This window comes from Lutzomyia longipalpis, chromosome 4 (genome assembly GCF_024334085.1).
Source record: "Lutzomyia longipalpis isolate SR_M1_2022 chromosome 4, ASM2433408v1".
In the NCBI taxonomy this organism is placed as follows: domain Eukaryota; kingdom Metazoa; phylum Arthropoda; class Insecta; order Diptera; family Psychodidae; genus Lutzomyia; species Lutzomyia longipalpis.
The window spans coordinates 12,264,272-12,278,087 of record NC_074710.1 but is presented as its reverse complement, the minus strand read 5'-3'; the positions used below and the strand labels follow the sequence as shown (position 1 = coordinate 12,278,087).

The window sequence follows — 13,816 nt, the reverse complement described above, 5'->3', positions numbered from 1 at the left end:
TATCAACGAGAAGGAAGCACATGGAGGAGAGATAGAGCTTCACAAATCACATGTGCTTTATTTTTCCAATCCCCGCGCGCTTTTTTCCCACCACCACCACCCGAGCTTTGCGAGAGAAATTCAAATTTTTTGCCAGTTGGATACAGTTGTTGCCAATAGAATTGATACGTGTGTGCAGAATTTATGAGTGCTGCGTGGATTATCTATACTTGCAAAATGAGTGCCTAATTCCGTAGCTAAGAAATTCCAAGAGATTTTATTAAAAGTGTTTCCTTCTTTTTTTTTTCAAAGAACTTTTTAAGATTGAAGAAATGTGGGGCTAGTAAATTAATCAGTTAAAGGAGTTTATTCATTTTCAAAATTCATAATTTGTTGGAAAAACTCGGAAAATGATTTTCTTTAGTAGCAAAATCTAAGCTTCTATTGTACTTCATTTATCTCCTTTAACCTTTTCACGTCCATTGAGTCATACGCATACTCAAGTATGCATATAAATAGAGCCTGAAGAAGCCAATAAATTTGGCGAACCGTCGCTGGAAAACATAATTTAGTTTTTTTTTCTTCCTCTTTGTCTGATTGCTCCACCGATTAAACTTCAACAACTTGCAACAGTCGTCAATCGTGCAGTAACAAACGCGAAGGGGTTAAATGAATTATTTCCCTAACAATTACAAATGTTTTAAATTAATGTAAAGCCGAAACACGTCCATGCGAACGCAAAAGAGTTGGGAGCAAGTTCTTCTATATTTTTGAAATCTAACTGCAAGAAGAATTCAAAAATTCAAGTGGAATTCAGTTTCTTTTATTAAATGCTTCAACATGGCGTCACCAAAGGACGCCATATTGCTGCTGAAAGTTCAATAAAAGGCATTTTCTTACTTTTTACCCTGCCTTTTACTCTTTCTACAATACAAATAGTGATTCATTTAGTTTTAATGCGACTGGGGGTGTGGGATCTCTTAAAATTTAAATAAAATCGTCATTTTTGCAGATCACATAATGTTTCAGTTTTTTCTTCTCTCGTATGCAATGGGAGTGTCTTTCATGTGATTTCTGTGGGATTCTCAGCTGATACCCATCGTATTGACGCGTGGTCCTGCGGGGACGAGTTTTCGTGTCGCCACAGAGACTAAAATTCGCATAAATTGATCATCGATGTGCCACATAAATTAATTTGTAAATGCGGGAAGGCACGTCTGCTGACCTTCGCGATCATCTCCATCTAACGTGTGCCCCTCTATATTTTTTTGTATCTTCTATTGGTGACTCTTTTTGGGATGATCACAGAAGTGGCAGCTTTTGAGCAATCAACTTTCAGTTTTTATATGTTTGTTGTTTTCATTATTGGAAAACCAAATAGTCGCGCGCGCCAAAGAAATTCTAAGCACAAATAAGATCAAGAAAGCAATAAAAATCTTCAGGTGGAATATTTTTTATTGCCATCCTTGAGAAATTCTCATTTCATATTCTATGAAAAATATTATTAGAGATTATTTATCTGTGAGGAAAGACAGAAGAAGAAAAAAAAGAATAGAAGAAAAAGACGCACATTTTATGGAATTAACATTGTGAATTGCAAAAATTTCAAGAACAAACCGCGTAAGAAGAGAATGAATGAACTAAATAAATTAAAGTGCTGTTATTGATGATTTTTTGTCATAGGCATGTTTACGTCAGTTTGTAAAATGTTTTAAGGTGAGCTTAATTAAATTTTCCAGTAGTGATTCAGTTTTTTTTTCGGGGATTAGTCATAAAGTTGTGTGACTAAATAAAATTAATAAAAATACTTATTTCTTATAAGATTCTCATAGGTACATATAATGTTAGTGATATTATCTGTCAAAAATGTGACATATGTCATGTTAAGTACTGTCAAATCGATTAGAGATAAATCCGTTAACACGCCATATCGCTAAAGACTTTTTAAACACACTCAATGTGTTATCATGTTAAAATTGATTGCTCATGATTTTTCGGCGCGCTTTTTTGCCCAAATTGACCTTCAATATATTAAAGAGAAGCCCATCGATGCTAATTTATACACCACCAGCAAAAATCATAAAAGTGATGCCAAACACAGCGACGCATAATTCTCTCTCTCCACGACAAGCCCCCTAATGTCTGACCAATTGGACAGCAGACCTCGGCAAATTGATTGCAGACCACAACGCAAATTGACGTCAATAGATTTCAAACTTATACACATAGCGTTTGGAAAGAAAATCTTCCGCATGTCACAGCGTCGTGAGAAACCCTCCAAAAATGTCCGCGCTCTTTGGTAACCAAAAAAAATGATTGACTGCCACCCACGCTGAGAAAATTTAGCTCAATGAGTTATTTCTTTCTGATCACAACGGAAATTTCGGCAAATTCTATTCATTTTATTTATAGAAGTTTCATATTTAACGCGGAAGGGTTAACGTATTATTTAATGCTTCAAAACTTACCTGGTACTCCGTATACTTGAACTTGAAACCACGCATAGAAAGTGAAATGTTAGCCATTTTCAAATCACCGTGACCTTGGATGGCGCGTGGTATCTTTCCACCATCTGATGCTGCCTCCACTGCCTCTTAGTCACTCCGAACTTTTCACTAATTGTTGCTTTTTATTGCGTGGCTTTGCTTTATGGACTTCCTGCAATTGCACGGAGAGATTTTTGGAGTTTATGGCAATGGAGGTTTCCGTTTTGAGCATTTTATTTTAAACACTAGATGTCTCCATTTCCATTAGCCCTCTGGTGGGAATAAAATAATAAGGGCGTTGTTTAACACTTGGAGAATCGATGTTTCTAACCTCAAAACTTTGACCTTCATTTTCTCTTAACAGAAAATGTTTTTCCAAGTTTTTTCAGCAAACTTGATGGAAGTACATAGAAATGTAAAATTTATCATGAAATATTAAGTAGATTTTAATTCTGTGGCGCTTAAAAAAAGCCGGATTTGCCACTTTGTTCAGCAAAATCCTCAAAGGGTTAATTGCAAAGAATGTGGACATATGCTGAAATCCTGAAATCATATCTTTTTAATTATTTTCCTTATTTTCAAATATTATGTAGGTATATCTAATTAGACTTTTGGTGGTAAAAAAAATTGAACATGGCGTCCTTTCTATTTTTTCAATCACTAAAACCTGGCGGAATAGCCCTCTGGTGGACAAATAAATTTAAATTAGCGCGTCTTTGAACCGCCATGGACCTAACGCTATTGGTTTGAATCACCTAAATGTTCAAGATATAATTTTAATATTTTTTCAGCATCTAAAATGAACATATTTTATTTATTTTTAAACGCTGATTTGTTTTCAAACTGACAAGCCATATTTATGTCACAAAAATGTCCAAATTAGTCGCCGCAGCAGCTTATCTGCAGAGGGGAAGTTCACCGTGAATGGCGCGAGATAATTTTGATGAGATTGTAAATCACATTGCTCTATTCACCCCTCGGCCGTGCCTTAATCTTTCCGCCTTGAGTGGTACACACAGCTCTAAATCTTTCGCACACGAAAACGCCTTGATAATTGGTTGTGCAATCACAGCGCAAACGAATTTGCGGTGGATGAGAAAATGCGCGATGGTCAGGTCAGGAGGAGGTTATCATTTGTGGGCAACGCTAATCTGCACCACGTTTGTTCAGCGCGCGACCCCCAGCAAATCATCCCCTCCGATGACCCCCTCGGAGAGGAATTGAAAGTCATCCTCGTGTTAGCCGAATTGCCACTAATTGCCAGTCAATTCACTATGGCGCTTCTTCATTGAATTAATCGGCGGACTTGTGCGCCGACAGACGCTACGCATCTTCCTCATTGCGATATAAATCATCAATTTGCAACCGCGCGATCTATTTTTATAATTTTTACAATTCCTTTCCTTTTGTCCACATAGGGGGCAATTTAGAGAGTCTGAGAGAGCCTTGTACGGACATTTCGCAGCATTGACGCGGGCAAAAGAAAAAGGTTTTATGTTTCCATTTTGTTTGTTAAACATGATCTTGAGATAATTTCTATTGGATTGCAATTTTTGCAGGCATTTCCTCTTTACAGTGTACTCAATTAGAGTGTGCTGTGGATTAAATGACAACTTATTACAAATGTACCTATTTTCAAATTGGCTGCCATTAATTGGACAAATATGGCGGATTTCTAACGGATATTCAATTCAATGTTCAAGATGGTTTGTTAAATTCTTTTCAATGGTGGAATTTCCATTTTTTTAAGTAGTTTTCCATATTAAAATAGCAGATAAACCTTACGGCCATTTTGAGAAATTCTAAAATGAGTTTTTTGCGATGTTTTGAATAACTACAAAAAAAATATCTGTCAAAAATAGGTTAAAATCACGACGAATCGAGCATTTTGTTAATTTTTGTTTTCAACCTTTATTCTTATCAAGAGAGAAATGATTGAATAACTGATAAAACTGGTGTTAAATTACTTCTTTGAATAATATTTTGTATTATATTTCTAATTTTAGGGATAAGAAGCCATAATAAAAATTCAAACAGCTATTAAGGAGCCTCAATAGCGATAATACTTAACCTCTTAACCCTAAAAATATGCGGGGAAACTTGAGGGTCAATCGCGTGCACGAGATTAGAAAATGTTAAAAAAAATTTAATTTAAAGTGCTTTTCCTCTCAATAATTTTAATTTCTTGTCACCAAAATGCCGCGTTTTTTTTTTCAGAAGAAGACTTTTTTGGTGATACCCCCTGACATTCCGCTATCACACAATGTGAGGTTGGCTGCCCTCAAAACAAGAGAAAAAAAAGAATAGATTTGTTTTTTCACGGTCTTTTTGAAAGTCTATCGAAATCTCTAAAGAATGTTAAAGAAATAATTAAAAAAAAGAAACGTCGAATCATCACTGAGAAATGGCGGTTTTTGTGTTTAGAATTTGAATTTCTGAATTGTTTAGAAAGTTTAGAAAATTCATTAATGGCGTCGCGTCCTTTCTCAACTTTCTAAACGTTAATTTCCACCCATAGTAAATGCGCTGAAATGTTGTAAAAGATATTTTCAAGAATGACATCCATTGATTATGCTTTTCTCGCAATTTCCTTCAGAATTCCAACGCAAATGACTTGAAAAAAATGAGAGATATTTTTACCCTCTGTTCATTCTCTCTAACTAAAGATTCTAAATTAGTTTCTTTTTGTCTGCCAAACTTCAAAACCACTCGCAATGGGCAAAAAACGTCCACTACAGCCTTTTTATTGGTCCCAATTGATGGATTGAATTTGATTTCTCTGGATTGATGATGAAATATCATTGAGGGGTGACGTGAGACTTGCCGCCAAAACGTTGTGCGTATAGTTTGACCTACAATAGGGGGTTAAATATCACAAACTAAATCCGCATGTCGCGCAAAGACACGCAGTGAGATATCGCGCGCTTTGGAAGTAAACAAACTTATTTAGGACGCTGCACTTTATGAACTGCAAAAACTTGTGTACTTGGTGCACTTGGCGAGTGTGAGGACATCTTTGTGTCGAGAGAGAAAGGTTATTTTTGCATTCTAAACGTTAGAAATTTTTAATTTGATGTGTTTTGAAGGTTTTGAACGACTAAGAGGAGTCAAAACAGCACAAGTTGGCGTCATAAAGACAATTCAAACCGTTTCTAACCTCAAATATCAAAACATTACGACGCAGAAAAGGCATCATTCTATCTTTGTATAGATCTTCATTCTCCGGCCTCAAACTTAAAAAAAAAAACTAAGAAAATCAAAACAACAAATTAATTGACATAAAATGATTATATTTTCATCAGCTTTGCACTTCCGATGAATACTGAGGCAGCTACAAAATAATTTGTAGGTATACTAAAACAAATATTAACCATAAGCTTACGATTGATTGTGATTTATACTTTTGTGGTGGCCAAATTGCTTAATGCTCACTCAATTAATGAATTTATTTGTATTAAAATTTATTTTCATTGCAGTATTTTAAGCACCTTAAAGCGCCGCCATCTTGTTTTCTATGTTATTCTTGCTGTTTTCAATATAATTTCTAACTTTCAATATGGCGCTCAATTGTGAAAATATTATTTTTTAGTATTTTAAGAAGAAAAACTTCAAAAAACAGCGCCTAATATTCACCGCAAAATTGTGCGCAACTGCATTATGAAAATATCTGTATACACATTTACATTTTTGTTTTTTTTACATTTATCTTTTAGCTCATTGATATTTCCATCTTTGATTTTTCTCCTGCTTGTACGGCAAAAAATGGCAATCATTGAAATTAATTTCAATGATCGTGTGAATTTCTCTGCATAATTTCCATTGTCAACATTTATATTACTTTATGGCTATTTTTATGGTTTCTTAATTGGTTTACTTCCAGTTTCTATAAAATTTACAAAAATAGCACCCCCATCTTCAAAACTTTAGTATTTTATAGCTACTGGAAGTCGACCCCAAATTGTTTTCTTTTTTTTTACTTATTTTTCTTACTATGTTATTTTTGTTTTAAAATTTACTTCAAGGTAGTTTTTAGACAGCAAATGTTGAAGATTTTGCTTGCAGCTTCTTGCAAAAATGAGGTTGAAAGTGGTTGACAGATACGAATTTTACTGAATCAAGTAGCTCACACGCAGTTGATGATTTTCAAAAATGGCCTCAATTCCATCTGTCAAAATTGTTGCTTCGAAAAATCCACTTCGTAGCAGATACAATAATTAGTGAAATACTTGGTGATTTTTTTGACAGTTATCAGTTAACAGCTTCTGTCATCCATATGTCATTTACTTAAATTAACTGTCAAAAACGTGAAAAGTGAATCTTCTTGGAAGAGCCATTTTGAATTACGTCACAATTTTATAAAAAATTGTTTTAGCACACTTAAAAGCTTCAAGCACTTGTTGTTGGAACTTTCTGCATGGGAAAGAATAAGAGAAATTACCCCGTTTTTAGTCTAGGAGAAACTAAAAAATGGCGTAAAACCTAAAACAAATTCGGAAACGTCCAAATTTCGCACCATTCGATTTAAATAATTAAAATAAAACCTTTGTATATGTAAAAAAAATTGTTTATGGTGCTATGCAGGAAAAGAATGTCAAGAAAGAATGATCATTACATTTTTTCCTGACATTTTTTTGTCATTCCATCTCACTCCCACTAATGTATTTTCCTATCTTTCGTCTTTCTCCCACGCATGGTGACGACATTTTTTTTTTTCATGGCATGCTTTTTTTCTTGCGCACAACATGTTTTTATTTCCTTGAATTTTCTCAACATTTGGGGGTATTTTCCCCAAAGAAAAGTGGAAAATGCTTAGCTAAAGAGCCCACAGTGCCAGGAAAACAGTGAAAAATGGAAATTTACGGTCATTTATCGGCCAAATATGTGAAAATGTGCGAAGTGAAAAATCAAAACATTCTTTTCCGGATTGATTTTTACGGGATACTTTTCTGGATTTTGACCACACGAATCACTTCTTGCGGGCTTTTTGTACCTTCCTACAGGTCATCTGCAAAGGGAAGGTCTGCTTGGGGTCAGGGAAATGCTTTCTGGGTGGTGGAATCCCACCTAACGCGAAAAACTGGTCCGGGAGTGAATGTTTTGCTGTCGAACTTCACTGTTTTCACTTATTTGGCCGATAAATACCCACGATTTTCCACTTTTCACACTTTCACAGGCACTAAGAACACTTCCACAAGCCGCTTTTCACTTTTCCCTAGATAAAATATCACAATTCACAGAGATAATTGACGAAAAATAAGAAACATGTTGACTACGCAAGAGCTTGAAAAAGAATGTCGCAGGAACATGTTTTTTTCTGTCATTCTTTTTCCAGCTCTTATGAAGTCAACGTGTTTGTTAGTTTTCTCTGCAATTTTCTCTGTAAATTGTGATATTTTAGCTCGGGAAAAGTGAAAAGCGACTTGTGGAAGTGTTCTAAGTGTCCGTGAAGGTGTGAAAAGTGGAAAATCGGGGGTATTTATTGGCCAAATAAGTGAAAACTGTGCAGTTTCTACAGCAAAACATTCACTCCCGGACCAATTTTTTCCGCGTTCAGGTGGGATTCCACCACCCAGGAAGCATTTTCCTGCCCCCCACACAGACCTTCCGTGTTGCAAATGACCTGTGGGAAGGTCCAAAAATCCTGCAGGAAGTGATTTGTGTCGTGAAAATACAGAAAAATATCCCGTAAAAATTGGTCAGGGAAAGAATGTTTTGATTTTTCACTTCGCGCATTTTCACATATTTGGCCGCTAAATGACCATAAATTTCCACTTTTCACGGCTTTCCTGGCACTGAGAACACTTCAGCAAAGCCCATTTTCACTTTTTCATGGAAAAATATCCCCAAATACTGAGAAAATAATACGAAATGAAAAACATGTTGAGTGCACAGAAAAGAATGATGAAAATGTCGTCACCATGCGTGGGAGAAAGACGAAAGATACAGAAATACATTAGTGGGAGAGAGAGGGAATGACAAAAAATGTCAGGAAAAAATGTCATGATCATTTTCTCTTGACATTCTTTTCCTGCATAGCACCATTAAACGTTTGGCTTTGGTTTCCCACAAAAGCCATCGAAGCCATTGACCAAATAAGTGGACGTTGTGCATTTTGTATTCAATCGAAGTACGATTTGACAGTTAAGAGATTTTAGGTAAGAAAATTGAAAAAGCGGATTTTCGGTTGCTTTTTCTGCTAATTTTTTTTTAATTTTCAGCCGACGTTTCGGACTGTATGAGTCCTTCCTCAGGGCCTACATCATTTTTGATTTTTTGTATTCTTTCAAATGTTGTAGGCTCTGAAAAAGGACTCAGACACTCCGAAATGTCGGCTGAAAATAGAAAATAATTAGCCACAAAAAACGACCAAAAATGCACCTTTACAATTTCCTTAAATTTTTTTTTCACAAGATTTAAGTGTATTCAGTTACTACACTGGGCCACTTATCCGTACAATGACTTCTATGAAATATGGCTTCTGTGAAACTCTTTAAACGCATTTCCTGAAAAGAGCTCACGTTTAATCAAAAATTGATTAATATAAAAAATTTTTGTTTTATTTATTTAAATCGGATAGTGCCAAATTTGAACGTTTCCGAATGTTTTTGGCAGTAAGACATATTTCGCCTGTGCTGTTTGCATTGTTTCTCTTGCAGAAGTTAAAAAAGCATCAAACGCTTGAAACTTAATCCAGATTTATTCAAAAATTTTTATTCTTCATAAAAGTCAAACAGATCCGATTAAATGACAAGTTTTACAATCTTTTCGGCAAAATTTCAAAAATTTTCAGTGAGAATTGACTTTTCTAGGCAATTTTTGGAGTTCGATTTATGAGAAATTAAAATATTTTTAAAACAAATCTGAATTAAGTGTGATAAATCCCCATTGCAATTTTCTTTTCTGCGCGTTCTACTACTTGATCTTCAAAGGTTCTTGCAGCACAATCTGCGTGTATTTCATTACTTCTATGTAGGTGTTTGCAGAAAAATACAAATAAAAAGAAAATTGTCTGAAAATTGAAGCCTTAATCTCTATAAAAATTCATCAAGCTCTGGCATTTTACAACTTTAATTAATTTTCATGTAGAAAAATAATTTTTCTTGCCACAATATCTCTCATTTTCACATACTTTCTTTCATTTTTTTTATCCATCAATTTGTGTTTTTTGTGTTTTCATTTAAAATGTGGAATGATTTTAATTTTCCTTCATTTGCACCCATTGAAATTGCATTGGTTTCTATGGGTTTTCCAACAGCAATAAATTGATTATTATGTATATTTTTTTTATGTTTATATTTCTAGACATTTTCCATTTATTTTGCTATAGGTATATTTTGTTATACATTTTTTATCTATTTTTTTTATATATATTTTTTTAAATATGTTTTTCTTTATATACTTCGCTGCCTGCTACAGCAATATATCGTACAAAGATTAGGAATTCTTTAGCAATTACGATATTTGCTGTTTCAACCAGCGAAACCACCTGCAAAATCTCTTTGATCAAAGTAATTTTTATTTTGGGGTTTGTTTTTTTCTTGCAAAAGGACATTTTAGGATGGAAAAGTTCTTGCAGTGAAAGAATAAAAAAACGCCCTTGATTTGGGTTGAATTGATCAGTAATTAAAGATCTCTTGATTAAGGAAATAGAATAATTTTTTGGTCAGTAAAAATGATATTTCGACAGTGAAAATATTCATTTGATCAGTAGTGTGTCTGTTTGAGTAATATTTTTATTACAACATTGAAACATTGATTTTTCTTTACCACGTAATTTATTCTGTGGATGATCTCAGATGATTATTCTCTGTTAAAATCTTTTCTGTAGGTTTATCTACGTTACCACATGGCGTATGATCGACCATGTTAACCGTCTGTAGACTGTGCCTGTATCATTCATGCGTAGGACTGTGTGAGTAGGTGGTCGTGTAAACTCCTTGGAGTTTTAGGTCAATTTTTGAACTCCAATTTATTTTTCATTCTTGTAAATATTTTTAATCTTTTTTTTTTTAATATTACGTGATCAAATTGATCGGAAATTTCAAAACAACCTTCACATGAAATCAAAAAAAAAAAAGTTTAATAAGACAAAAAGACTCTGGGGTCGAATACCTACTCATCACGATCTACGGAGGGTTGAGGAATTGAAGAAAAAATTAAAAATTCGTGTAATAATAAAATGTTTTGAAATTTTTCACCCAATTTAATTATTTTTTTGTATTTTCTTTGAAATTACGTTTCGAGGAAAAATCTCTCCTTCTTTTAAGGTCTATAAGACACGTGCTGATCATTCCTTTATCAATTCATTGTAAAATAACAAATTTTCTCATATTTTCTTTTGTTCCATTGACCTGATGAAGAAGGTAAGCCACTCTCGAAAAGTCATTGAGAATAAAATCAAGTGGTCAATAAAAGAATATTTTCACCAATCAAATTCTCTTCAAAACTTAAAAAAATATTTTTTTAACCAAAAAATTTTTTCATTTTAATTGAAGAAAAATATTATTATATATTTTTTCAGCCCTTTTGGGTATTAAAGGGCGTGACCCTTATTCAGCTGCAAGTGCAACCCCACAGATGTTGAGCACAAGCAAGAATATTACATTGTTTTTAACTCACTGAGTTATATCACAGTGCTTTGCAATTAAAAGTTAATATATTTTCTCATTCTCACAAAATCTTTTTTTTTTCTCCCCATTCCACACGTTAACGCATGAAATGCTAAATCGTCCATCTTAATGCTATTTTTTAGCATTTTTTTTTCAAATTTTTCTCCATTGTTTTCTCATTGTTTCAGCTTTAAACTAATTATTTTAAAAAGAAATTCGCATTTGCAAAGAAAACGAATCCTTTTCTCGTCGTTTGAGTACAATAGCCGCATGCTATCGCTTTTTTTTGCTTTATACCTAAAACCATCTAAATGATATGGTAAAAGAAATATGCATATAACATAATAAATTCTAATGCTCATCCGAAGTAATTCGGCAAAAAAATTATTAATTTTTGTTTTTTAATTGTATTTACAAATTAATTTGAACGAATGTTAATCTCTAAAATAACTAAAATTATTTATTTTTTCATTTCTTTTTTTTTTACAAAGCTATTCTACGTCATTAACGTCCATTTTCATCGGAGGGGTAAATATTGTATTCAGGGGGGTACACCGTGCAACAAAAAAAAAGTTAATTTGGATAAGATTTTTTTTTATTTTCAGAATTGAAGAAAAAGTCCAAAAATATTTATTAGGCCGTTTTGTCTACAAAAAAAACTTCGTTGACTAAATTAGCAAATAAAGGGCCTTAATCAGGGACCAAGAAACCCTTGAAATCTTTGAATTTTGTACTGAAATTTCAAGTTTTCAAGCGAATTTCAAAGGTTTCTTAGTCGCTAAATAAGACCCAATGTTGATGCTTATTAGCAAAACTCTTTGTTTTTTTATTATTCCTAAGATTATCTATGTCTTTTACTAACATTCTTATTCTTTGAAAGCCATTGAATGTTCTGCGAAAAGTAATGAAAGATTCAAGAAGAAATATTTACAAAATGAAACTCACTATGCGATGTTTGGTGGCTTAAAGGACGAAATATTTTAAAAAGTAAAGTTGTGTTGAATTTTTTAGATTTCAAAGGTTTTCCTTTGTCCATTTAGCTCCCAGAAAAAAAAAACTTATCTTGAAGAAAAAAAATCTTATTGATTCTTTAGAGATACTAACCCTCCCAACAGCAAAAAAATAAAACTAACCGTAAAAAAGAAGTTTTTTTTTAATGTAATAAAACGATTTTGTTTTGTTTAACAGATCAAAATTGTAAAAAAAAAGATCCTAAAATTCTAACGAGGAATTTTCAGCTGTTAGAGGATCTTCATCGGTGCTTTAAAGGATTTTTTTTTATTTTCCTGATTTTCCTATCAACGAAAATTTTATCGAGCAAAATTCTTTACTAAAAAAAATCTACAAAATATTTAGGAATAATTTAAAAACTTAACGGAGGTCTATGAGAGACATGTTTATTTTATTTACTTTTATTTGAGAACTAAAAGTATGTTGCACGATGTTAAATTTCAATTTGCGCATACAAAATTGAGTTATTGCCTCGATTCTGTTGAAGATCTTTTATATTTTCATCTTATCTTACAAGAAAACTTTTAAAAACACCAAAAATTATAGCAGCCTAGACACATTATATATAATAAATTATGGTTGGCTTGCATTTACTATAAAATTGGCAATAAGTGCCCTCAGCATTTTATGGCAATTGTAAATTGACCAAAAAGTTAAATAATCATTGAATAATTTCTTAATTTGTTCAGGTTTTAATTTTTTTTCACAAGAAATAATTTCGAAATCATTACATCCTTTTTAGCACGAAATGTGTCTCGGCTATAGGGGAGACCGGGATTAAGAAAGTCACTTAAGGGTTTAGAAAAAGCTCAAAATATCATATTTCCCAAACAGATAAAGCGAAATGTATAGCTCATTTCTAAAGGAAATTTACTGCACTATAACTCTTTCTCAGATCATTTTGTTCTATTTTGCTAGGAAATATGATATTTTAAGCTTTTTTCAAACCCTTAAGTGACTTTATTAGCCCCGCTCTCCCCTACGGTTTAAACCATTTATTTATAGCTCTATCAAATCTTGATTTTTTTTTAAACAAAATTGTAAGAAACGTATAGATTTTCTACAAGATCGAGGCCTTAGTTATTTACGACATTTATTGTTATTGGGTCCTATTCAGTGACCAAGAAATCCCTGAAATTATAGAAATTTGAATAGTGGGCCTAATTCAGCGACCAAGAAACCCTTGAAATCTTTGAATTTTGTACTGAAATTTAAAGATTTCAAGCAAATTTTAAGGGTTTCTTGGTCGTTGAATAAGGCCCAATTTCAAGGATTTCTTGGTCGCAGAATACATATTGAATTATAAATAAAATTCTCTACCCCACATAGGGTGGCACCATCCAATATATTTACAATTAAAATATTTTCTTTACGGGGGTAGTTTTACAAGATGGGGAGACGTTGAAAATTAAAAATTAAAATTATAAAATTACCTACGCGTGTCGCTTAGAGGGATTTATCTTTCGACCGAATAAAGTGCCGATAGTACCGAGATGGTCTTCAGAGAACAGATTCGCGCTGATTTACCTCCTTGTCGTCGGTAGCCTTGAAGCCCTGTGGCTGTTCGGTGGATGGTGATGGTGCCGTGTGGACAATCTTTGGCACCATCGTAATGGGCTGATCATCATCGGCGAGATCTTCGGCGGGTTCCTCATCAATTGGCGTAAGAGCTTCCTCCGGGTACTGTTGTACATTCCCTGCCTTTGAGAACCTGCTCAGAATTCAAATAAA

At 33.4% G+C, this 13,816-nt stretch overlaps 1 protein-coding gene across 11 annotated transcripts in view; it reads right to left on the bottom strand.

The window, feature by feature from the left end:
• Window positions 1–5,734: 5,734 nt before the first annotated feature.
• Window positions 5,735–13,816, bottom strand: part of LOC129796298 (monocarboxylate transporter 14) — a 35,577-nt gene continuing 27,495 nt past the window's right edge. For all 11 annotated transcript variants that reach the window (XM_055838082.1, XM_055838088.1, XM_055838083.1 and 8 more), the window contains one exon: window positions 5,735–13,796. In XM_055838082.1, the coding sequence (XP_055694057.1) occupies window positions 13,586–13,796 (211 nt within the window). In that variant the 3' untranslated portion in view covers window positions 5,735–13,585. The remainder of the gene's footprint in view (window positions 13,797–13,816) is intronic.